The sequence below is a fragment of the Chrysemys picta genome, chromosome 1 (assembly GCF_011386835.1).
Source record: "Chrysemys picta bellii isolate R12L10 chromosome 1, ASM1138683v2, whole genome shotgun sequence".
Classification (NCBI taxonomy): Eukaryota; Metazoa; Chordata; order Testudines; family Emydidae; genus Chrysemys; species Chrysemys picta.
This window is the reverse complement of record NC_088791.1, coordinates 309,480,005-309,504,351: the sequence shown is the minus strand read 5'-3', so window position 1 is coordinate 309,504,351 and position 24,347 is coordinate 309,480,005. Positions and strand designations below refer to the sequence as shown.

Genomic DNA, 24,347 nt, shown 5'->3' with positions numbered 1-24,347 from the left:
GTTCAAGTGCACTAAACCTCTGGGTGGACACACGCATTCAGAAGTAAAGTAAAGCAAAGTTTCTGTAGCTTAATCCCTTTCTCCATTTCTCTCAATGAATCATTACAATTGGCTTGTCTGATACAGTATCAAGAAGCATAATCAGTGCATTGTGCACTTATTCTTCTCACACAGATAAGGGGAAGGCGTCAAGAGTAGATGTCTTCAAAGTCTACTACCACTTTTATTGTTATTATTTCTATTACTGATAATAAATACATCAAATAATTGTACGCAAAATCCTGAGATCCTTGCTAAACATTGGCTTATACTAGCAAATTCCTCTTGACTTCGATAAGAGCAGATCAAGAGCTAAGGCTTCAGTCAAAATTATAACTAAACTAATACACGTAAAATACAATTTGTGACTTTACTTTTATTGTTATTGGCAAAATTATGAGATCCTCTTTCTCTCTCTCTCTCTGTCATGCACATACGCACACACACACTTACACTCACAGAAGTGATACTGATGTGATAGCTGCGCAGCTTATATGATAAGATGCATTTTTCTTACATCTATAACCACCTTACCTGTTCTCTACCAACTAGTCCATCTCCGCTGGAACTATAGGCCTTGTCTACAGGAGAAGGCTGCACTCAATTAAATTAAGTAATTTTTTTAACCAATTTAGTTAAGCCATTGCAATACCCTGGGTGGACTCTCTTCTTTTGGTTAAAGTGTGGCTTACTTCTGATTAGTTTAAACTGATTCCTAATCAATTTAAAAATGAAATAAAATAAAAGTGGCAACCCAGTCTTTTGCAGCAGTTTATGTAAGTTTCCTGCAGAAAAGGACCTGGGGATTACAGTGGACGAGAAGCTGGATATAAGTCAGCAGTGTGTCCTTGTTGCCAAGAAGGCCAATGGCATATTGGGCTGTATTAGTAGGAGCATTGCCAGCAGATCGAGGGAAGTGATTATTCCCCTCTTTTTGGCTCTGGTGAGGCCACACCTGGAGTACTGCGTCCAGTTTTGGTCCCCCCATGACAAGGGATGTGGACAAATTGGAGAGAGTCCAGCAGAGGGCAATGAAAATGATTAGGGGGCTGGGACACATGACTTACGAGGAGAAGCTGAGGGAACTGGGGTTATTTAGTCTGCAGAAGAGCAGAGTGAGGGGGGATTAGATAGCAACCTTCAACTACCTGAAAGGGGGTTCCAAAGAGGATGGAACTCAGTGGTAGCAGATGACAGAACAAGGAGCAATGGTATCAAGTTGCAGTGGGGGAGGTTTAGGTTGGATATTAGGAACACTATTTCACTAGGAGGGCGGTGAAACACTAGAATGGGTTACCTAGGGAGGTGGTGGAATCTTCATCCTTAGAGGTTTTTAAGGCCCGGCTTGACAAAGCCCTGGCTGGGATGATTTAGTTGGGGTTGGTCTTGCTTTGAGCAGGGGGTTGGACTAGATGACCTCCTGAGGTCCCTTCCAACCCTGATATTTTCTGATTCTATGATTCTGAGTCAGTTTTCACACCTTTCGTTAAACCCATGCAACTTTCTCACATTCATGAGGCCAAATTCCAATATTCCAAATCTCTGAAATAGGCCTTTAAAAATATCAATCTGCCATCAAAATGTTTCCGTCTTTCCAACCATGTATGGAATTGCTGTTCCCACTCCAAAATAAATAAATAAATAAATAAAAATATGTCCCTACATTTTTACTATAATCTAGGTCTATTGATTTCTCTCTATTTCTATACACATCTCTAATACAAACTAAGCAAATTTGTTTTTTACAATTGTTTCTCAGAAGAAAATGCTTAATTTCTCACCTTCCTCCGAATATAATGTAATCCCGTTTGATCCAGAGGTCAAATCTGAGTCTTGCCTTAGTTGCATTCCTCCAAAGTCATCCATTCTACACAATGAAATATATGATCCATTTTTTAATGTTGTCCCCTGTCTGGAGTAGGGGGCATATTTAAAAAAGTTGCATATTTCAAATAAAATAATCATCTAAAATGTGAACTGCTTTGTAGTGAAAAGGGCATCAGTTACTGCCATTACAACCTTTGGCACCGAATTATTACTTATTATACATCTAGCATGACCCTTTAAAATGCCAAAATCCACAGAAGGGGTTTCATGATGCTTGCAGTGCAATCAGAAGAACTGCAGTAAAAATAGGACTATTTTTTTAGCCAATTCCCGGTGGGTTTCCAAAGACTGGAGTGTGATGAGCCTAGAATTCACTGGTGTTCTTTGTTAAAGGACACTCCTCAATTCACTCCTTAAGCTAGATTTGTTTATTTACATACTGGCCCCAATCCTCAGCTCTTCAAAGGAATTACGCCAATTTACATCAGTTTTCTTTGCAAAGAGTTCCGGGACACGTGCTTGCAGGGAGTTGTATCAGTGCAAGCGCTTGACTGATAATAGGTTACTTATAGTTCAAACTGTTACTGAACATTTTACCTGGAGTTTCGATCCAAATGGAAATTGTGGTAAAAGCTGAAATTGTGCTGTTTGAAGATATCTGTCCACGTCCGGTGAAATATTTCTCTTTTGTTCCTTAAGTAGTTCAGCAGGTCACCATAGCAACAGTATTCAAAAATCAAGTAAACTGGTCCTGAGATAGTTTATGGAATGAATATCTATTACTGTCCGGGTACTGGATGTACTGAAGCAATCTTTCTAGGGGGAAGGAGCGCCTCCCTCGTGAAGCCGTAATGAACCCTCATTTTCTCCCAATGTATGGTCTATATTAAATGCCTGAACCTTATACAATTTCCATATAAATAACTGGTACTGATAGATATGGGGCAAACATCTCAGAAAATTTGCCTGGCTGACATTGCCAAATGTGTATCATCAAAAGTGGATTGGGGATCACTAAAGGGGAATAAAGATCCCTCCCAAAAATGTTACCAGAAGAGCACTAGCACTAGTGACTAAAGACCAGATTTTTAAAGGTATTTAGGCACATAGTGGGATTTTCAAAGGCATGTAGGCACCTAACACCCATTGAAATAAATGAGTTTTAGGCACCTCAGTTTTAGGCATCGATGAGTTTTAGGCACCTTTAAAAATCTGGCCCTTAGTGTACAGGACTGGAAGGTGCCATCCTTGAAGATGTAGCTTATTAGCCACACTAGATGGAGTAGGCACAAAAGTTGAGGTAGAGTCCAACTGCTTTTGGGAAATGACATAATGGCTTTTGGCGGGATGGCAAAGAACGTGGTTTTCCCCTAAAGCCCAGACCCCTTCCTCTGAGAGTGTGAGAGACTTCCTGGGACTTTGGACATATACACTACTCCCTCAAACTGCTTGCTGGAGGGAAAAGCCCTTCTAAATCGGCAGCTTTTCATATTGCTTTACCCACATGCTGTCATTACGTTTGGGACCCTGCTTAACAGTATTTTTTGTTATGACATACTGAGTTACTGTTGTTTGATTTAAGCCACTTTCATTCATAGTGTTTTATTATTTTGTCCATACACTCTAGCAATCAACTCTGTTCTAAGACAATCTAGAACGAGGTGCCGACATATGTGGGCATACTCATTGGTGGGGCATTTTGAGTATATTTACACAGCACTTGGGAGCAAGCCTCTTGACCTGGGGTGACAGACTTGGGCTTGCTCTAAAAATAACTGTGTAGACAGCACTTTGAAGTTGCAGCTCGGGCTGGAGCTCAGGCTCTGAATCCCCCTTATCCTCCCAGGCTTAGTCGCGAAGCTAGTCGCAATGATCTATTTAACTTCCCTCCTTTTCTTTTCATGACAGAATTATTGTTCTTATGAGCTGGGGAAATTAGATTTCATTGTTATTATTATTTCTGCCTTAAAATAATACCCATGACTCAAATCTTCCCTATTTTTTAAAGTGATGGATCTAACAAATCAATTACAAATACAAACGCCAGGCCCTGCTCACACTATATAGCTTCCTTATCCTCTCTCTGTTCACTAGTACAACAACATTACTTAAATTGTAAGCTATCTGGGGGCAGGGCTCATCTTTTTATTCTGTGTTTGTACGACAGCTAGCACAAAGGGGTCCTGGTCAATGATTGGAGCTTTTGGGCACCACCACAATACAAACAATAAATAACTACAGTAATCCACAATCTTTTCCCTCTTATTTTTTTCCCACCCTCACTCTATTCTTCTGTTCACTCCCCTCTTTACTTTTCCTTTCTCTTCCCTTCTTTGCTTCACTCGCTCCTCATCCTTCATTCCACTCTCTTATTTTCATTTCATTTGTTGACCCGTCTCCACTTCCTTTCCTTTCCTGTCAATCCGTCAGGCTACCCAGTCTTCTTCACCCCTTAGCATTGGTCTTCAAACAGTTTTTGTACCATTGTAACTATTTTGGTGATTTTCTACTGCAAAAAAAATAAATAGGTACAACCCCCAGTGTGGACACAGTTATATTGATATAAAGGTGCCTTATGCCAGTATTCCTTATTCCCCTTTCCTCACAGGAATTAACTGTTCCAGTATAAACACATTCATCCCAGGATAACTGCATCCACAGTAGGTGGGCTGTGCTATTTTAATTCTACCAACTATACCAGTATAGTTAAAGTAGTACCATTTTTCTGTGCAGACAAGCCCTTAGATTCTCTTTTGTTTTACCCTCACTTTATTTTCTGCATCTGGGCCACTGCATAGCACAACATTGGAAAAACAAACAAACCATGGGATCTGGGATTTATCAGGATTCACAGATGTTTCATATTGCTGCTAATGGCCAATTTTTGAGGTATTTGTATTCCATTCATAAGTCTTCTTTACGTTGATTTAGGTTAGTATATTTCAATCTGGTGTTTATTACCTGATGTGGTGCAAGCCCCTAATAGATTCACAATGTTTTCATGGCTTCCAATATGAGTCATCATTTTGAGCTCTGACATTAGAGCATCTTCTTCAGAAGGATCAGATTTTTCTGTAAATACAACAGCAACACAAACTTAGAAAAATATTTACAGGCTAGAGTTTGAAACCTAAAAAGTTTAGGTTCTGTGTGGCATACAAAGCTTTCCTTTTACATTAATCCCATTGATATAAAGCTATGACTGTGTAGAAAATTGGTCTAAAGAGTAATACTTTAAGATAAATAGATATTCTATCTGCTATATATCACAGCTGGAACGCTCTCTCTCTCTCTCTCTCATTGTGTGTTTGTGTTTCAGCTACAAGCTTTGTGAGATGATTTCGTGGTCTTGAAAAACAGATATTATGAAAGTGACAAAATAAAGAACGGTTGGCAGATTCCGACAAGTAGCCAGAATTTGCTTTAAATATGAGACAGGGAGACAGATATAGAACCAAATTCCTTTTCAAGTTTATATTGCTATAAAATTGAAATGTGTTCAGTAGGGCTACTTTGGATTTAAACAGTTGTAACTGTGAGCAGAATTTGGCTCATAATTTTTCCCTATTGTCTCTCCTGATTCAAAACTGGATCATGCAATTTTGAGGGAAACCATAGCTTACAACTTAAAATGATATGGAATTGTCTCAGTCTCAATATAGAGAAGCAGTACAACTACTGACTCATAACTTATTTCTCATTTACGCAATTCCCTGCATTTTGATTGGCTGAGGGAGTCTATGTCTATGATTTCTCATCCACATAAAGTATACAAATAATTGTATTCCAATTGGCTAATAAAGGCCGTTAGCCAATTAGTGTACAATCATTTCAATAATGACTTTACACCTGTTTTTCAATAAATGTAGAAACATTATGCAAACTGACCTCATCTAACTCTAAATAATAAATAAAATTTACTTTATTAATTTAATAACTCTTAGTTAGAGAGAGAGGAACTAATAACTCCTCATTATACAAGAGAGGGGAAGTATTGGATGGGTAAGAAACTGAGGCAGTCATGTCTGTTCTGAAGGCAGTAGTCCATGGAGATGAGGGACCCATAGTAGCCAATCAGAGAGTAAGAGTGAGAAAATGGAAAGTATATTTCAGTGTAAGAACAAAATGAAGGTGTTTTCTGTTCACTCAGTAAAAATGATACCTGTGCTAATAAACATCTCCTTTGCATCAGAGTTCATTTAACCCAAAATAATGTCACTTTACCTCATGAACAGGAAGCACTCTCTCTATATCAATCAAATATAGAAAGAACTTTTAAAAAGTTACTAGAGCTAAAACTTTGCCCTACCACAGCATGAAGGGGGCCAAATTGCATGGCAGAGCTGGTTTCTCCAATGGGAGAGCCCTTCTAGAATTCGGAGGTGGGAAACCCTCTTAGGACTGGCCCTGTGGGAAGCCCTCTCAGGGCTGACACTACATGACTGTTAAGCCCTGCCTTCTTTTCTGGATGGAGTCCATATTTCCACCTCTGAATGCCATATATGGCAGTTGGGGTACTTGGTGACCATATCACAGGAGGCAGGACCTCACCACATCCCAATAGTTTGATGGGGCAAGTTCTTTCCAGCTGTGGAAAAGCTGAGAAACTAAATGGCCTGCAGAGCAGGGAAGACAAGACCCAGCTGGGTAATGTGGACTAAGACAGCATCCGTGAGTAGCAGGTCCACAACAGAGCTGTTAGCTAGGGTCCCTCCAGATCCCTGTACCCAAGTCACCAGAGCTGGTCAGCCACACTGGGAAGAGAAGGATGTATCCCATGAAAGGATGCTGTAGCAAATATGCAATCTTTGCCATGTGGGAGGCCCGGGAGTCCTTCCCTTGAGGGGGAATGCCTCCCAGTGCCCCCCAGGAGTGGCAGAGTTCTATCCTTTCTCATACTATTGGTTGTGCCTTAGAGATACACTCTAGAATTTAGTTAATACATGGAATAAACTACAAAATGTAGCAATAAGAATATGCAAAAGGAATAACTTTTAAAGCTAAGTAAGTATTAAAGTATAAAAGGACTGTGAGGTGCAATTGCTAAGGGAATTGATTTAGAGGGGCTTCTGGTGCTGTTTCTACCTTAAAACACAAACAATAAATCATTGCTTGTGAGAGCAGTATCTCTCTGTGATTTACTGTACCTTTTAGCATTTTGACTGCAACTTGGACTGAAACTCCTGTTTTACTAATTCCATAAGCTGTTGCATTCACCACTTTTCCAAAGGCACCAGAGCCAAGTGCCTGCCCTACAAGACAAAATGAGTTAAGGTGATTTCTAGTTTAGTGCAATGCAAACTAATATGATGACTTGATCGTTTACATAGCAGATTGCTCACCAAATTCCAGATTTTCTCTTGGAAACTCCCATTTGAGATCATATTCAAATTCACTGAAATCAATGTAGATGTACTCATTATCTGAAGGACCAACTATGTGTATCATTTGCATTTGGCTCTCATATCTAAATTGCTTCAGAAATGGAAAAATTGTATTAGTCCAACAGAGAAATAGATTTCCAAGAGAGGGGAGTGGAGAGCATTCATTTCAGTTTTTTGCTTTTACCTTTTTGTATTTATGAAAAATAAATATAAGCAAAACAGCTATAAATGGAAGGCAAAATCCAGTAGTTGCATAGAATGAAACATTATCTTGGAGGGAAAAAACAGCTCCTGTAATTTAAAAAGATACACGTTACTAAACAACGAATCAGAACTGGAATATAATGTTAGGTTACGAGGAACAGAGTCAAATCTGTCGTGTTTGTATTATCTCCACTATTTTCCATTCCCTTTTGGCCTGAGCCTGAGAATTGCTAATGGGAATTACAGGTGATCAACATCTCTCAGGTAGCCAGATCATGCCCTTCAAACCTCAGTACATGAGTAAGATCCTCTGTATGTGGATCGACCAACTCCCATATGAAGGAGGGTTCAGTTGCCTCTGGAGTAGAGGTGATCCAAGGTGCAAAGATTTATGCAGAGGGAGGGGCAGGGTCTGGGTGGCCCAGATTTGGGCGAGGGTGGAGCTAGGAGAATACACATTGTTCCCCCTTTACACCATAGAGCTTATCATGTTGGTGATGGGAAGATACCTTTAATGAGGCTCCAGAGACAGCTGCAGCCTGGGGAGTCCCTGGTAATGTAGCTATGCTGCCAGGTAGCAAAGGAAATGCTGGGGACATGGAGCCAGAGTGAAGGCAAAAGATCTCCACATAGATGCACCTGATCTGCTTTGGATCTCTGGTCGGCACCATGATCCATTCCACATGGGACAGACTGACAGCCCAAAGTGGAATGAACAGAGAGGAACCCCTAAGAGGATAGTCATAAATATTTCTTCCCCTTAGTCCCCTCTTGTTTATTCTACTGCAGGAAGACGTGTTTAATGGAAGTACCCCCATTGACTTCAAATGTCTTTGGGTCAGGGCCTCAATTAGCACTGTAAATGAGTTGTATTCATAACAAAACAAGATGGGCAATACTTATAAACTGGGTAAGTCTGAAACTTATTCTCATTCAATAAGTAAATGTTATATGACTCTTTAACCCCTTTGACATCATTGTTCAACCAGAAGCCATTATGGCATGTTGCCCAGATCCCTGGGAATCTAAATACAAGCAGCCAAACAACTAAGAAGTCATTCCAAGGTTAACTGCATAACCCCTGCCTCAATGCAGATATAATATAAAGAGCCACCAGTTAACTGAGGACCAATTGCACCAAACCTGCTTAGAGTATTGCTCTGCTATTGCCTAGTTAACACCATAATGCCAAAATTACCAGGTCTAACTTTTTCATCATACAGATAATTTTCTGAATGGGCAAGGATGTATTAACACCAGCATACAGTGTGTGCTATCCATACAGTTTACTCCAGTGTAAATTAATTATGTTTGACACATGCTTACATAAATTCATTGTTCATTAAATTCAAAATATTAGACATTAGACGACTGGATTCATAATACTTAAATGTATTCTACACATGTTCTCATAGACATTCCAGCCTATGTACACCACTAATCAGTGCACATCACTACCAGGCTGGGTGTCAGAAAGACAAATTAAAATGACTCAATAACTAAGGGTATTAAAATCGGAACTCCCTGCCTTTTCCTTGTTATATTTTTATGATTTTAAGACACTCAAGGTGAAAGTGTGTGACCTTCTCTCACAAAAGCAGGCTGACTCTGCTACCTTCTACTCTTTCTTCTCTGTCTACTTCCCTTTTTACTATAGCTGCAACATGTCTTCTGAAGGTCAAAATTGAGCAACTTTAATATCCTTTATGACACTATATAGTGTGTATGTGAAATGGTACCGGGTAATACCTATCACTTGTGGTCAATACGATTACTGAATTAAGACATTAATTGTCTCTTCAAGACAAAGGAAATCCTTATGTTCAAAGTGAATAAATTAAATATTTGCCCTCTTCCTAAATAATACTGCATGTTATTTTCTGTAGCTCAAATATTTTTCCTCATGCAATAACTATGGGTTGTAAATCTTTAGTCTCAGAGAAGACATCCGAACAGAACATGACCTGATAGCCACATTGCTTCTTCTTTGTAATCAAACATAAAAAGAGAATCTCATATATTTCCATAAGCAAAAAGGGCTGCACATCAATTTGTAACTTAATTTCCAGGTATAGCTTACTCATAGGAATAAAAAGCAGGCCTCTAGATTCACAGGGTGTGATTCTGCAGCTGACTTTAATGGAAGAGTAGTCTGCTTTGGGACTGCTAGATTTGGTCCCAAACACCATATCACTGAACGTAAGAAAAAGATCATGCCAGAAGAGACACACATTTTACCCACAATTCCACTCACAGTCTGTGTGGAATCCTATATTTTATTTGCAAAGAATATTCAAATGTGAACCAACAATACAGATGATAACATAGTTTTCTCTTTGTAGTCTTTAATTAACTTGAGATGGCCTGCACTGTCTCAGAAGCGGTACAGTACCTTGTTGGTTAATGAATCTCTTCGCACAGGATGAGCCAACAGAATTGTTCGCACAGCACTCAACAGAAAAGCCTATCACTGTATCCTGTATATCTAAAATGCTGCTGGAATGCCAGGACCCAAAGGTTTTCCTCTCACGTGTGTCATTCCAAATCCCTTCTGTGATTTCTTCTGTACAACTAAAAAGAAATGAGGTCCAGTTACGATTGTTACAACTTGCACAAGGTTTTGGGGAGGCCAAATCATGAGAGGTGGCTGATGTTTGTGCTAGAGAGGAGAGTATTGCTGGGCTTGATTTTCACTATATTATTATACATGATGATATATACATCTACATACATTATACATGTATACATTAGATAGATAGATAGATAGATAGATAGATAGATAGATAGATAGATAGATAGATAAAGTCCAAAGCAGACTGCGAAGAGTTCCAAAGTGATCTCACTAAACTGGGTGACTAGGCAACAAAATGGCTGATGAAATTCAATGTTGATCAATGCAAAGTAATGCACTTTGGAAAACATAATCCCAACTATACATACAAAATTATGGGGTATAAATTAGCTGTTACAACTCAAGAAAGAGATCTTGGAGTCATTGTGGATAGTTCTTTGAAAACATCCACTCAATGTGCAGCAGCAGTCAAAAAAGCGAGCAGAATGTTGGGAATCATTAGGAAAGGGATAGATAATAAGACAGAAAATATCATATTGCTGCTCTGTAAATCCATGGTATGCCCACATCTTGAATACTTGGTGCAGATCTGGTCGTCCCATCTCAAAAAAAGATATATTGGAATTGGAAAAGGAACAAAAAGGGCAACAAAAATGATTAGGGGTATGGAACAACTTCCATATGAGGAGAGATTAATAAGACCAGGACTTTTCAGTTTGGAAAAGGACAACTAAGGTGGGATATGATAGAGGTCTATAAATTCATGACTGGTGTGGAGAAAGTAAATAAGGAAGTGTTAATTACTCCTTCTCATAACACAAGAACAAAGGGTCACCAAATGCAATTAACAGGCAACAGATTTAAAACAAACAAAAGGAAGTATTTCTTCACTCAAAGCACAGTCAACCTGTGGAACTCCTTGCCAGAGGATGTTGTGAAGGCCAAGACACTGAGAGGGTTTGAAAAAGAACTAGATAAGTTCATGGAGGATAGGTCCATCAAGGGCTATTAGCCAGAATGGGCAGGAATGGTGCCCCTAGTCTCTGTTTGCCAGAAGTTGGGAATGAGCGACAGGAGATGGATCACTTGATGATTACCTGTTCTGTTCATTCCCTCTGGGGCACTTAGGGTGACCAGACAGCAAATGTGAAAAATCGGGACAGGGGGTGAGGGGTAATAGGAGCCTATATAAGAAAAAAACAAAACAAAATTGGGACTGTCCCTATACAATCAGGACAACTGGTCATCCTAGGGGCACCTGGCATGGGCAACTGTCAGAAGACAGGATACTGGGCTAGATGGACCATTGGTCTGACCCAGTATGGTTGTTCTTAAGTTCTTATTATTACTGTGGGGGTTGGGAGTAGATGCTGGGTTTTCTTTTCATTTGATTTAATTTTTAATTTTGGTAAAGGCACCTAGAGCCAAGGATAGGTATTTTTTTGTATATTATGGTCATATCCTGAGCTGGTGCAAATCAGTATAACTCTGTTGCTTCCAGTGGATCTATGCACGTTTACGTCTGCTGAAGAGCTGGCCCTATGACTCTAAATAAATAAATTCAAGGGATATTATCCAGGTTCTGCTCCCAGCCTTCCATCTGGGTTTCACTTTGACTGTTTCTCCATCACTCTGCCCACTAATCCATTTCTGCTGGGGCTACTTCAAACCCTCCAGAGTTTTCAGAAGCTTCAAAATAGCTGCCATTTAAAAAGATTAACCTGCCATAAAAATGTTTATGTCTTTCCTCTAACGCATACAGTTTCCTCCTCAAAATTACACTTGATTAGGGCTTAGAATGGAAAACATTCAGTCCCAAATGAGAAGCAAAATTTAAGTCTAATATTTAGACAGAGAAATTTTATACCAAAGGAAAGAGGAGATTGTCACATTTTAATGGGACACACAACACTTTTTCTAGACCTACATGTTCCCAAGACAATGGGTTTTAGAGTCTCAGCATTTTATATATGAAAAGCTACTTTAAGAAATATTTTAAATTTACCAGTTATATGTTTTCCTCTCCTTTTGATTTCTGTACAATTAGACTCATAGAAAGAAGTGGACTTGGATGCAAGGATAGAAAAATTATCATAATATTTAAAAACAACTTTCTAAAATATTTTAAATCTCATTCATAACATTCCATTAATATATTTGACCTGGTACCTTAATTTGAATGTAGGATTATTTTTGGAATGAGCTTTTTAGAATGAGTAAAGTAATGTCGACACAGTTCAAAAACCACCCTGGTACCTTGAAGTTTTAGGGCCTGATTCAATCTCCATTGCAGTAAATGGAATGACTCATTGACTTCCTTGAGCATTAGATCAGATCCTCAATGCACTTCCAGGTACTGAAATGGCTAGATAAACCAAAAGAATATCTTGACACTTTGATGTATTCACTGGCAAATCCACTGGTCCTGATACTTTGATTCATTAGGACCACTAAATGCACCAAGGAAAGCTTATATGGAATCCAGTATTCATACTGGGACACTGTGCAATTAAATTAATGTCTAACTATTGCTCTAGACACAGCTGTGTTTATTTCAATATAAAGAGCTTCAGATACACATGCTTATGGGCCTGATGTTGCTTCTATTAAAGTCAAGGAAAACATCTAATTTAGTTTGATTCATCCCTGAACCAGACTATTATTTTACATGTACCCCAAAGTTCATCTTACAGTATCTAGTCACTGGCTAGTCTTTATTTAGCCAAAGAAACATCACAAATAAGAATATAGAAATAAAAAAAAGGGCAGAAAATGTCTTTATTTACTTAGAAGAATCAGGTCCTGAACATTTCCTCCAGGTCCAAGATGGTGCAGGGTAACTATCAGAGAAGCAAGAAATATCTTTTGATGTTGACTGTATTGTTACTTCAGGTTTCCCTGTAACAAACATATCACCAGTAAGTTTAATATAATACGTTAGTCAATAATACAGTTATGTCTACAGGGTTACACCCAGAGATGCTGGAACAATTTGTATAGTGGGGGGTGCTGAGAGCCACTGAACCAAAGTGTAAACCCTATATAATGGAAACCGCTTCAAGCCAGGGAGTGCAGCCGCACCCCCAGCACCCCAAGTTCCAGCACCACACCCAAAGTGATCAAAATCTACTTAGATATTTATAAAGCATCCCATCATCAGGGTCCATGTTAATCTCCATAGCACGCCTGTGATAGGTAAGTACTGTTATTTCCTTTCTATGTATAATGGAATGGAGACAGGGAAGTGAAGCAGTTGACCCAAGGTCTCACAGTGAATCAGTGGCAGAGCCAGGATTAAAACTCAGAACTTCCTGACTCCCAACCGCAACATAATCATTCCTCCAAACTATGCTACACGTGAAAAGGCAAATTCTGATTGCCTGACTCCCACTGAAGAGCATTTCTTTTGTTGACAGTTAATGTAAAGCAATGACATGATATTACTAACATGTAGCAAAGCTAAGATTTTTTTCAACAAAAAATACTGGATGCAACACATAACACATGATAGTGCAGCACTAACAGGTACTAAATGTTCATGGGTTTGTGATGGTCAGCGCTTGTTGGAAGTATCACGGGGTAAGTCCCTTCTTAATGCAGAGGGGGACGGGGTAGCTTTCTTTTAAGCTCCATCTCCATCTGCAGCATGCTCTAATGGTGAGGCTGGGCGGGGTCATCTGCACCCAGAGTTGCTCTTTAACATCTTTAGTTCTAGGGGAGGGTTATACACCCCATCATAGGGTTCTGGGATGAATGTTGTGAATTTGTGAATGGCATAAAGAAGCCACAAGTAGGGTATGGCAAGTTATACCTAATGAGTGAATTTTCTCATATCATTCTATCCCACTCTCATGGATTAAGACTATTTTGCCTTTTTGAAGTAATGTAACTGTATTTCAGTTGGTGCCTGCCCACTGTAGTTTTCTTAAGAAGTCTTCATTTTCTTGCTCTATTTTTGTCCACACTGTTGGTGGCACACTAGAGGTAGGAATTCTTTGTAAAAGGCTATTTCCTGATCATATTTGATGGCTGAGATTTCTTCGGTATTTTCTGCTAGGTTTTATAGGGCTTGGGGATTTCTAGTTAACAATCCAGTCACATAGGACCCGATTCTCCTCTCACATTGGTGTAAATCAGGAGTACTTCTATTGAAATCCGTAGAGCTCTATTGGTGCAAAACAGGTATAGGTTACACGTGAATAAGGCCTAGAGAGTGCTCAGTGAGAATGAAACAAGAAACTGTGAGGCTATGTCTACACTGCCCCGCAGATTGGACTATGGGGTGTGAATAGCAGTGTGTACCAAGGTGCTGCGCTGTAGGGCCCCTGTGTGGATGCTGTGGGTGCAAACTAAAAAGTTCCTAGTTCGCATTATCACAGTCCTCTTTAAACAGGATTACATTAATCAGAACTAGGAATCTTTTAGTTCACACCCGCAGCATCTACCTGGGGGAGTTACCAGGGCAGCACTTTGGCATGCCCTGCTATTCACACCCCTGTAGTCCCAACTGCGAGGCAGTGTCGACATATCAGAAGCACATGACAGCAGCTGCTACATGAGGAGTGTGAAAAAATTCTGACAGGAGCTTACATTATTTTCCCCCTCCTGCTTTTTTAAACCTTTCCCATTTTGATGACATCTATCATTGCAGTAATATTTTCAGGACAGGTATCTAGTTTTCAATATTTCACTGGGACTCAAACTATCTGAGGTAGGTCTACACTGCAATCAGAGGTGTGCATGCAGCTTAAGTAGGCCTACCCACGCTAGCTTTGATCTAGCTAGCCTGCTAAAAGTAGTAGTGAAGAGCTGGGGTCCCTGACACTGTGTCTTTGTTGCTCTTTTTAGCTGTGCTGGCTAGCACAGGTATGCCCACCTGAGCTGTAATCACACCTCCAATTGCAATGTAGATGTACGCTTACTGTATTCCAAAATCTGCAATATGCAAGTCAAAAAAAATCTCCCAAATAGGTGGTAGAAAGAAAAACAGACTTGTTTATGAGATGCACAAATAAAAACACAGTTAGATGGGAGACGTTAGGAAACAGAAGACATTAGCAAGCAACCTTACTATTGGTTAAATCTCAAAATTCCCACTTACCCAACCTTTTTTTCCCTCGTAAAAACAGTTTGCTTTTTTGTATTATCTAATATATTTGACAACTAGTTATAGTTCACTCTTACTATCCGAAAAATTCCTGATCTACAAGCATGCTCTAATGGTGATAAATTGTTACTTTTTTTTTTTTTGGTAGGATGAAAGAGGGGTGGGAAAGAAATAACCTATTGGGTGAATTCCTGGACCCATTGAAGTCAATGGCAAAAATTCCATTGATTGATTCCAAAGGGGTCAGGATTTCTCACCCATAGATTTAATCAAACCTGTGCATTTTTTACTTACGTTTCACATACAACATCATTGTTTTATTCACATATGTATCATCATTTTCTGCATAGAATACGTATTCCCCTGACTGATACTTATGATCACAGAACCTTGAAGAAATGCTGTTGAGAAAAGGGGGGGAAATGCTTAAGCACATTTACAGATTACATGTAGTCAAGATTCAAATATTTTTTTAAAAATCAAGTCATTAACAAAGAATCCAAAATAATTTTTTTCTGAATAAAGAAATGTAAAACCAGTCTCCAGACATAAGTATATTCTCTATGTGCTGTAATGAAAGGAAATGGGAATGATTCCCAAATCTGTTCATTTGATTGTTTTATTTTTGTCTGAATTGTTGTCAGATTTGAGAGGGAACTTTTGTTGGTTCATCAGTGTTAGAAGAATACTTAAGGGAGATGCTCCTTGCATATAATTACTGGTGCTCTAGGGCAGTGGTTCTCAACCAGGGGTCTGGGGCCCCCTTGGGGGCCATGAGCAGGTTTCAGGGCCAGTATTAGGCTTGCTGGGGCCCAAGGCAGAAAGCCAAAGTCCCACTGCATGGGGGGTGAAGTGTGGGGCCCTGGGGCCCACAACCCGGGGCTGAAGCAGAAGCCTGAGCAACTTAGCTTCATGGTGCCCCTTGTGGAATGGGGCCCTGGGCAACTGCCCCGCTTGCTACCCCTTAACGCCGGCCCCAGCTTTTAGATGCAGAAAACCAGTTATTGTGGCACAGGTGGGCCATGTAGTATTTAATAGCATGTTTGGGGGGCCTCAGAAAGAAAAAGGTTGAGAACCCCTGATCTAAGGTACAAATGTCCTGACTTAAGGGAATAAGGTTTTTTGGCTAGAAGAGTTTCAGTCAGTGAATAGGGGTAAAGAGGGCAGGCATCTGAGGAAAATATTCTATGAGTCAGAAGAGAAGAAACAGCCAGAATCAGCAGGTAGGTGTACAGGCAAAAGAAACAGTCAGCCCTGAAAAAGAAACCTAGAGAGGAGGTGCGGGGGAACTAAGTAGCTTTTATTAGACAAGACACATAACACAGTTATGAAGCCAGCCCATGTGGCTCTAAAGCAAGAAAATTCACACTGAAGAGAAGTGTCATTTTGCTTGCTGAGTGAGGCCAAGATTTCCATTCATGATTGTTGATTTTGAGTGCCTCAGTTGTAGAATGCTCAACTGGGACATCTTCAAGACATTATAGGTGATAGAAAGAAAAACAGACTTGTTTATGAGATGTCTAGGTGCTCAGCACTTTCTAAAAATCAAGCCCTCTTTAGAGTGTCTCCAGTTGGGCACCCAAACATCAATGCATCAAGAATCACTAGTCACGGGAAAGAAATAAGAAGATCCTTTCAAGAGTCATTTCTTGGGTGTCTGCATGTAAGCACAAAGAAAGGTGAGAGAACAAGATGTACATGAGAGCATTTGCCTTCATGGAATTGATTCACCCAGAGTAAGGAAGTGAAAAGCAGCGGTGTGCTAAGCACAGAGATATGTTCTGTTTTATAAAGAGAGAACAGAAAATGGAAAGTCTGAAAGAACCTGTTGTTGCTCTTAGCACTTAGAGGAACTAAAGATGGTGCCAAATTTTTTATAGCAGAAATTAAATGTTAAGGAGCAAAGTTCATAGTACAAATCTATTATAAAATGCAATAAGGAGGAACAACTTGAAAGGATACAACAGAAATCAAAAAAGGAAATAAAATCAATAAAAAGGATATGAAAGGAGCAAAGTAGAAGTGATGGGAGATATGATTACTCAACCATAAACCGAAACATGCAAAGCTGAAAATAACAAATCAAACAGGGTGCTATAGAATGTGATTGCATATTTATTTTTAAATTTATTTACTTTTCTGTCCATTGAACCCATCTGCAAAATGGGTACAATAATAATACTTAACTACCTGCCTTCTTACAGGGGCATTGTGTTGGCTGAAACCTGTACAGTGCTTTGAAAATCTAAAGCGCTAAATATGACTATCTGGGATGCTGTAAATGAAAACTTTTTAAAAACAACATTTAAACAAAACTTATTCCCTGGGTTTTATGCATGGAGCACCTGGGCAGCTATGTCCTGTAATTGATGCAGCTTGACTAGGACTCAGTTACAAGAATCTTGCCTGAAGTGACTACAGTGTGAACAAGCAAAGCCAAGCCTGCAATAGACAGAAAAGGGTGGGCTTTTCACAGAAGTTGGAGTTGGTGGTCACCACTCTGGAGTATGATAGCAACAGGGCCGGCTCCAGGCACCAGCTTAACAAGCAGGTGGTTGGGGCGGCCAAGGGAGAGGGGCGGCACCTGCGGCAATTCGGGGGCGGCAGGTCCCTCACTCCCTCTAGGAGCGAAGGACCTGCCGCTGAACTGCTGCCGCTGATCGCGGGTTTTTTTTTTTTTTTGCTTGGGGCGGCAGAAATGCTGGAGCCGGCCCTGGATAGCAACATGCATTTCCATGCTGAAAAAGCAATCTAGAGCGACTTCTATATTCCTGAGATCAAGTGGTGACCCCACCCTCCTGTAAATCAGAATTACCTAAACCATCTCAGAGTTCCTCAAAATACTATTTTTGGCCCATCAGCATCACTTTACTCTTATCTGGGTTGAATCAACTGTCTGTCCTCCAAACACAACTGTCTGCCAGACAAATAGACAGCTAGGAGATAGTCTGCAATAGTTGGAAAGTAAATAAGCTGAGTATTATCAGCATGTAAGTGGTATCTCTGGACAAGGATGAGTAAATGCTCATGACTACCTTTAGCGAGCTCATCTCCAGAAATGATCTTAACCACTGAAGAACAGATCAGCTCACAGACACCAGGGACTGCAGATTAGTCACCAAGACCCAGTAATCAACTCTACCAAAGTCTGCTGACAAAACGAACATGTTATCAACAAAGACAGATCTCTTGCCTCCACTGCCAGGAGAAGATCATTTACTAGACTGATCTGTGCTGTCTCTGTACCACGTGAAGGTTTGACTCCAAATAACCAATCTGATTCAGATGAATAGCCAAGTCTGTTACAAAATAGGACCCAAAAGGCTTAAGACTAAAGTGAAGTGTAACAAAACGATAAAGAAAGCAAAGCTAAAAAGTGAAAGCAAGTTTGCAACAGAGTTTTAAGCAAAGAATTAAATGCTTTAAGAATATGAGGCACAAGAAATCAGCACAGGAGCATTATGTCCTCAGACCTGGCACAGGCCAGGCATAGACAAAAGTAGTTAACACTGCTCAAACGTTAACTTTTTGCCTGACTTTTCACAAAGTTAGAGGTTAGAATGCGGTATGACTTTCGTTTGCAAAGTTGAAAGGAAGCTCAGAAGGAATTAGATAATGATATCAAGACATTAGGCTGGAGAATGGATACATCGTTAGGACTAGACAGAATCCATGCCAGAACTTTATTATAGGAAGTAGCAGAAAAAATAGTTAACACATTTTTTTCAAAACCTCTTTTGTAACATGGGAAAAATCTGTGAATTGGACAGCTAGTAAAATTTCTGTAATGTAGAGAAGGCCTAAGGGATCTACTAAAGGTCTAGGAAACTAAGTGCCAATAAGCTTGGCTTTAGCAGCCTGAAAGATACTGGGAACATGAGCTAAGAATGGAATAAGACTAAGGGAACACCTAGAAGATTATAATTCAGTCATGGATGATCGGAATGGGTTCATAAAAGGAGAATTATGTCTAAGATCAAGAAACTGAGTTTTCTGAGGATATAACAAAATAATTGAAAGAGGTATGTTATGTGCATAATTTAGGAAAGTATTTGTTATCACACACAAGACTAATCAAATGTATAACACAAGATATTTACATGAGTTGCTCTTGAAGACTCAAATAACATTACAGAACACTTTGGTAACACTGCTTTACCAATATCTCGATCTATTTATATTTTAAAAATAACATTTAACTTAAAAACAAAAACCACACTCTACATGTTAAAAGAAAAAATGAACAAATACTTCTATTTTTTAAAAGACAAAAAATAAAATAAGTATTTGTACAAACTATAACAGACAAATATTCAGAATAGTTAAGTACCTGTATCCATCCGCATTGTATCTTTGCTCACAAGGAAATGATTTTTGGGAAAAAATCCATATACATCTAATTGGTGGGTATGCTTTAAGTTTAATTTCAAAACAAAACTTTTCCAACAGATCAATCTCAAAATCTTCTCTTGAGTCAGTTACATTTATAAATCCCTTTTCTGTAAACAAAATATTAATATTCTGTTATAAAAGGTGCCATTTAATTAAGGAATTTGAAAATGTGCACATTTTTATTCACATTTATTATTGCAAGTTATAAATGCATTGGTCATAAAATCACTAGTGACCATTCTGTTTATCTACAAAAAGATCAGGTGTAATACTGGGTGATAACATGCAGGTTTTGTCCTGATGTTCCACTCCAGTCTATGTGTAAATGCTCTGTCTTTGAATGAACCAATCTGATTGGCTTGGTTAATAAAAGACTCAAAGACCTTTAAAAATACAGGAACTCATCCATCTTTCTGCCCTGCAAGTCATTTTGAATTGACTACAGTGATCATCCTGTGTAAATTTCTTTCACTCAATTGTAAATACTTATTCCAAATGTTAATAACTTAAGATTTATAAAATATAAAGTAATACATCACTGCCAGTGTAAGCATCTCTTGATGGCTACATCTCACAGGGCCTGCTCCAAAGTTCACAGAAATCAATGAAAGCCTTTCCAGTGACATCAGTGGGCTTAGGATCAGGTCCATAAAGAAAGAAAGAAAAAAAAAACGTGAATTGTAGTAAATAGTACTGGTTTGGACTTTTCTTTTTAAATGGTTTTCTTCTGGCCACATCCACATGCTCTGTAAAGCACAGTTTTCTGTATCTGAAGTCCTCATTTAGCAAATAATAGGGTGGAAATTCCCACATAAACCATAAAAATGGACAATGCTTTAAAACAAGAAATGCTTCCTTTTATGTGAATTCTCCAATTTTTGTGAGCTATAAACGTCTTGGCTGTACAAATGGGACCAAGGGGAGTATTTTTTATCTTTCCAGGTGGAAAGTCATTTAAAGTTATGCTATGAGCATCAAATAGATTGGGTCTAACAGCCCACAAGTACCTTGAAATAAAGTGACACCATTTCTCTACAAAAGAGCTTAAACAAAACAGTTTTTCCTCTTATAGCTAAAAGAAAGGAGTGCAGGAGTGAGTGATCTGATCTTCACAGCCGTTCCTTTTTCTGTTTACGTGTGGCAGTTTTTGGATTTCTATTCAAAGTGTATTAAATGTAATTATTTAGGGGCCATGGGAGTCAAGTTTAAACTCCTAAGTCTGAATATGATCTTTTCTTGTTTCTGTAATTATTTTTACCTTTGAACCTGGTATTCAGCAGCTTAAACCGTTTATTTTAAAATAGCTCATCTCTCCTGGAACAAAGACTGGATAATGCGCAGAATTCTTTATGCAATGCTGATAAAACAAAATGTCAGGTAACATCCAGAAACTGGATGTGAGAATAACAGACATGAAGAACTCTGCAGCTGTGGTGAATGGCCTGGTTTCTGCTGTGTTTAAAAACCTCTCTGCCACACTTGACAATCTGAGAATAAGGCTAAAATTAAAAAGGTGAGATTAGCGGGCGTACTTGAAAAGGAGCAGAGAGAGAGAGAGAGCAATTTATGCTTTTTGGTTGAAGTATTTTCTTCCTACAATAATACTGCGCATATCTACTTTGAGACTACCAGGAAGGAAATCGATCCACCTCATTCATCTACAAATTGAATTAGTCAGGGGTGAGATGCTCCAGCGTGAAGAATGGGAACATTACATTTAAAAAAGCTCCATAGTTAAAATTTGGGATCCAAGGATGCAGTCTTTCTAGGCCATCCCCCAGCTTTGAAGAAGACGAAGAGAGACTTGTCTCATCTGTAAGAAGCAGCTTCAGAGGCTGGGTTTGAATTTCTCCTTCCTACTCAGAAACTTTGAGTACAACAGAGTGGCCAGTCTATTGTATTTAGTTACCATGATATAGGAAAATGTTCTGCTCAGTAAAAGACTGAAGCTGAATGTGAGCATTTCAGAAATTGAGAACTCCCATTTGAATGACTCCTTATTTCTCAGGATCATAGGCTTGTTTCATTTGTTATATAGATATTATGTATATTTGCTAGCACAAATTATTCAATATTAAGATACATATTTAACAAGAAAAACAGGAATAAAATATTGCATAAATACAACGTGACCAAGTTACTGTTGATTTAGAAACCTTAACTTTTGCATATTCTGGCTTTTTAAATTTTAACTGGACAATCTGAATTTTAATTTAAAATTTATCTCCTGTATTTGTTAGAAGGTCAACAGGATAATTCTAAAGGATAATTGGTGAAACCTGCACAGAAAGTTTTAATTATAGGAAATTTTGGGTATCTGGAAACCCTCTGGATAGGTCCAATATTTTACATCCCCAGTCTCCCTTTGAAATGGTTGCAGTTGCCATCTTGAATTCTTTTGTTTCTGGAAATAATATTGAAAGGATGACAACACTGTGTAGGCTAGACTTCAAATTAATGTTATGGTGGTATGTAGCGGGGTGGTCACCCCGCTCCTGCCCTGAGGGGGTTAAAGCAGCCCTGGAGAGGGCTGGGGCAGAGAAATGCTAGGCTGATTGGGGGAAGCAGACACAGGTGGGGACATGCCCCAATAAGGCCACAGCTGGCCCTATAAGAGGGCTGAGGGCCAGAGACAGACACACACTCTCTCTAACTCTCTAGAGAGAGAAGGACCTGGCTGCCTGGGAAGTTGAGGAGGGTACCTAGGGTGGAGAAGTGCTGGGGAAGGGCAGAGGGAGCTGGGGAGTCCCAACCTCGTGAAGCCCCAGGCTTCAGGCCGAGTTAAGGGCCCACAAAAGGGTACTAGGGCAGCAGAGGGGCAGCCCAGGAATAGGCAGCGACAGCTGGTCCAACGCCCCTTGCCGATGATAAGTGGTTTACAGACTGCCATCTGCCTCAGTGAGTGGGGGCTAAATGGAGACTGGCAGTAGCCACTGAGGCAAGGTGGGGATAGGGAGTTGGGGGTTCCCCTGGGGGGGAAGACCCAGAGCGAGGGGGTACTGTGGTGGGCAGAACCCCTGGGCAAAGGGCACCGGGAGGGACATGGGGCCAGGGGCAAGTGAGACACCGGTCTGTAGAGAGCGCTCTGGGCTGAAAGAGCTAATTCCCGAGATGACCAGCAGAAGGCGCCGCGCCGGTGAGTTGTTGCCCCGCCACATGGTGTCACTCCCAGAACTACTGTCCTTGAGGAGTAATGCAAATAACCTGGGAGCAGGTGTGATTGTGGGGTACCTGCAGGGATATGGATAATCCAGTTCTGGCTCATCTCCATTTTCAACTTCAACTTCAAGTAGAAACAGGATTTTTCCTGTATAAACATAGTGTATAGACATGCAAGCAAACAGCTGAATGACTAAAAGAGAAATATGGCACAAAGTTAACAACATGAATCTGAATTACCTAAGACTGTAACCAAAGTTGTTTTATTTGGATGTTCTGTGGAAGAACAGGTGTAATGTCCACTATCACTTCTTCCCATTGATGAGGCAAATGCATAGAGAATCCGTACCATAGAGGAGTCTTGATAATCTGTTTCTTCAAACCAGTGCCCCTAGTTTTTAATAAAGGTTTGTATTTAATATTGTGTGGTACTGTCCATTATTACGTATGTGAAAAGACTCCTCTTTTATTACCTCTTGTAATTCTTTGTTTTTAAAATGCCATTTCAATCTGAATTTATAGTTTTCATAAAAAGCTCTACATCTTATCAGTAATGGCTCCCCAACTTTAAGAAGGAGTTCAGGTAAAGATCCTCCAAGTTTTTCATTTAGATCTGCAAAATGAAAACACACCGGTGAAACAACAAATGAAATTATATTTTACTATGGGGAAAATTACTTATTTAAACTTTTCCTTCCCTCCCACACCTCATTTTCACATTTGTAAGCACCCATAGTTTTGCATCTATTATTGTATTTGTAATGATAAACAGACTATTTTTCCAGATTTATAACTAACATTAAAATGAATTATAATAGTCTAACATTTAAATAAATAAAACCAAATTCTGTCCTGACTTTCAAATCCAGCAATAACCGTGTATTCACACAGCGTGCAATTCAGCACAGAATTAAGCCAATCAAAGTAAGTTTATTAAAAAAAACTGAATATCAGTGTTAAACAAAAATTAAAAATATTTTTTATTAAAAGTAGATGTTAAAGATCTGTGTGAAAAAATAGCAGTTACTTATGAAATGTAAAATAACACAACAATTTGTTTTTAAATGTACTATGAATAGGGCCCTACCAAATTCATGGCCATGAAAAACACGTCATGGACCGTGAAATCTGGTCTCTCCCCATGAAATCTGTTTTTTTGTTTGTTTTACCCTATACTGTACAGATTTCACAGGGGAGACCAGCGTTTCTCAAACTGAGGGTCCTGACCCAATAGAGAATTGCAAGGGGGTTGCAAGGTTATTTTAGGGGCATGGGTAGCGGGTGGAGCCCCCCTTCAGGGAGGCTAGCCCCCAGCTCCACCCCTTCTGCCCCCGCCGTGCCCGGCCGGAGCCCCACCCCCTGCAGCTGGAGCCCCAAGACCCCTTGTCCCCCCCTATGACCGGAGCTACATGCCCCACCCCCATCTGCCTGGAAGAGCCCCAAGGCCCCCCCCACCCAGATGAGGCCCAAGTCGTCCCCTCTCCCCCACTTGCCTGGAGGAGCCCCGGGCCAGCCGCAGCCGCACCTCCCCTCTCCTCCCCAGGCCACAAGCTACCCGGAAAAATATGCAGCGTCTCTTCCTGAAGAAGAACCTGTGCTTTCATTATGCCCCATGCAGGTTCCGAGATGGCTGAGGAGGCGGTATCTGCTACTTAGCTTCCTG

General features: G+C 39.8%; 1 protein-coding gene across 3 annotated transcripts in view; it reads right to left on the bottom strand.

Moving 5' to 3' along the window:
* The window catches only part of FLT3 (fms related receptor tyrosine kinase 3), an 80,770-nt gene that overhangs the window by 10,198 nt on the left and 46,225 nt on the right, over positions 1–24,347 (bottom strand). For 2 of the 3 annotated variants that reach the window (XM_065581382.1, XM_065581381.1), the window contains exons 7-18: positions 23,158–23,297; positions 22,925–23,075; positions 19,464–19,632; positions 15,428–15,534; positions 12,813–12,924; positions 9,847–10,025; positions 7,435–7,541; positions 7,209–7,341; positions 7,014–7,118; positions 4,828–4,938; positions 2,464–2,617; positions 1,821–1,951 (exon numbers count right to left, since the gene is read on the bottom strand). In XM_065581382.1, the coding sequence (XP_065437454.1) occupies positions 1,821–1,951; positions 2,464–2,617; positions 4,828–4,938; positions 7,014–7,118; positions 7,209–7,341; positions 7,435–7,541; positions 9,847–10,025; positions 12,813–12,924; positions 15,428–15,534; positions 19,464–19,632; positions 22,925–23,075; positions 23,158–23,297 (1,599 nt within the window). The remainder of the gene's footprint in view (positions 1–1,820; positions 1,952–2,463; positions 2,618–4,827; positions 4,939–7,013; positions 7,119–7,208; positions 7,342–7,434; positions 7,542–9,846; positions 10,026–12,812; positions 12,925–15,427; positions 15,535–19,463; positions 19,633–22,924; positions 23,076–23,157; positions 23,298–24,347) is intronic. The other variant, XM_008167421.4, reaches the window with a different exon arrangement.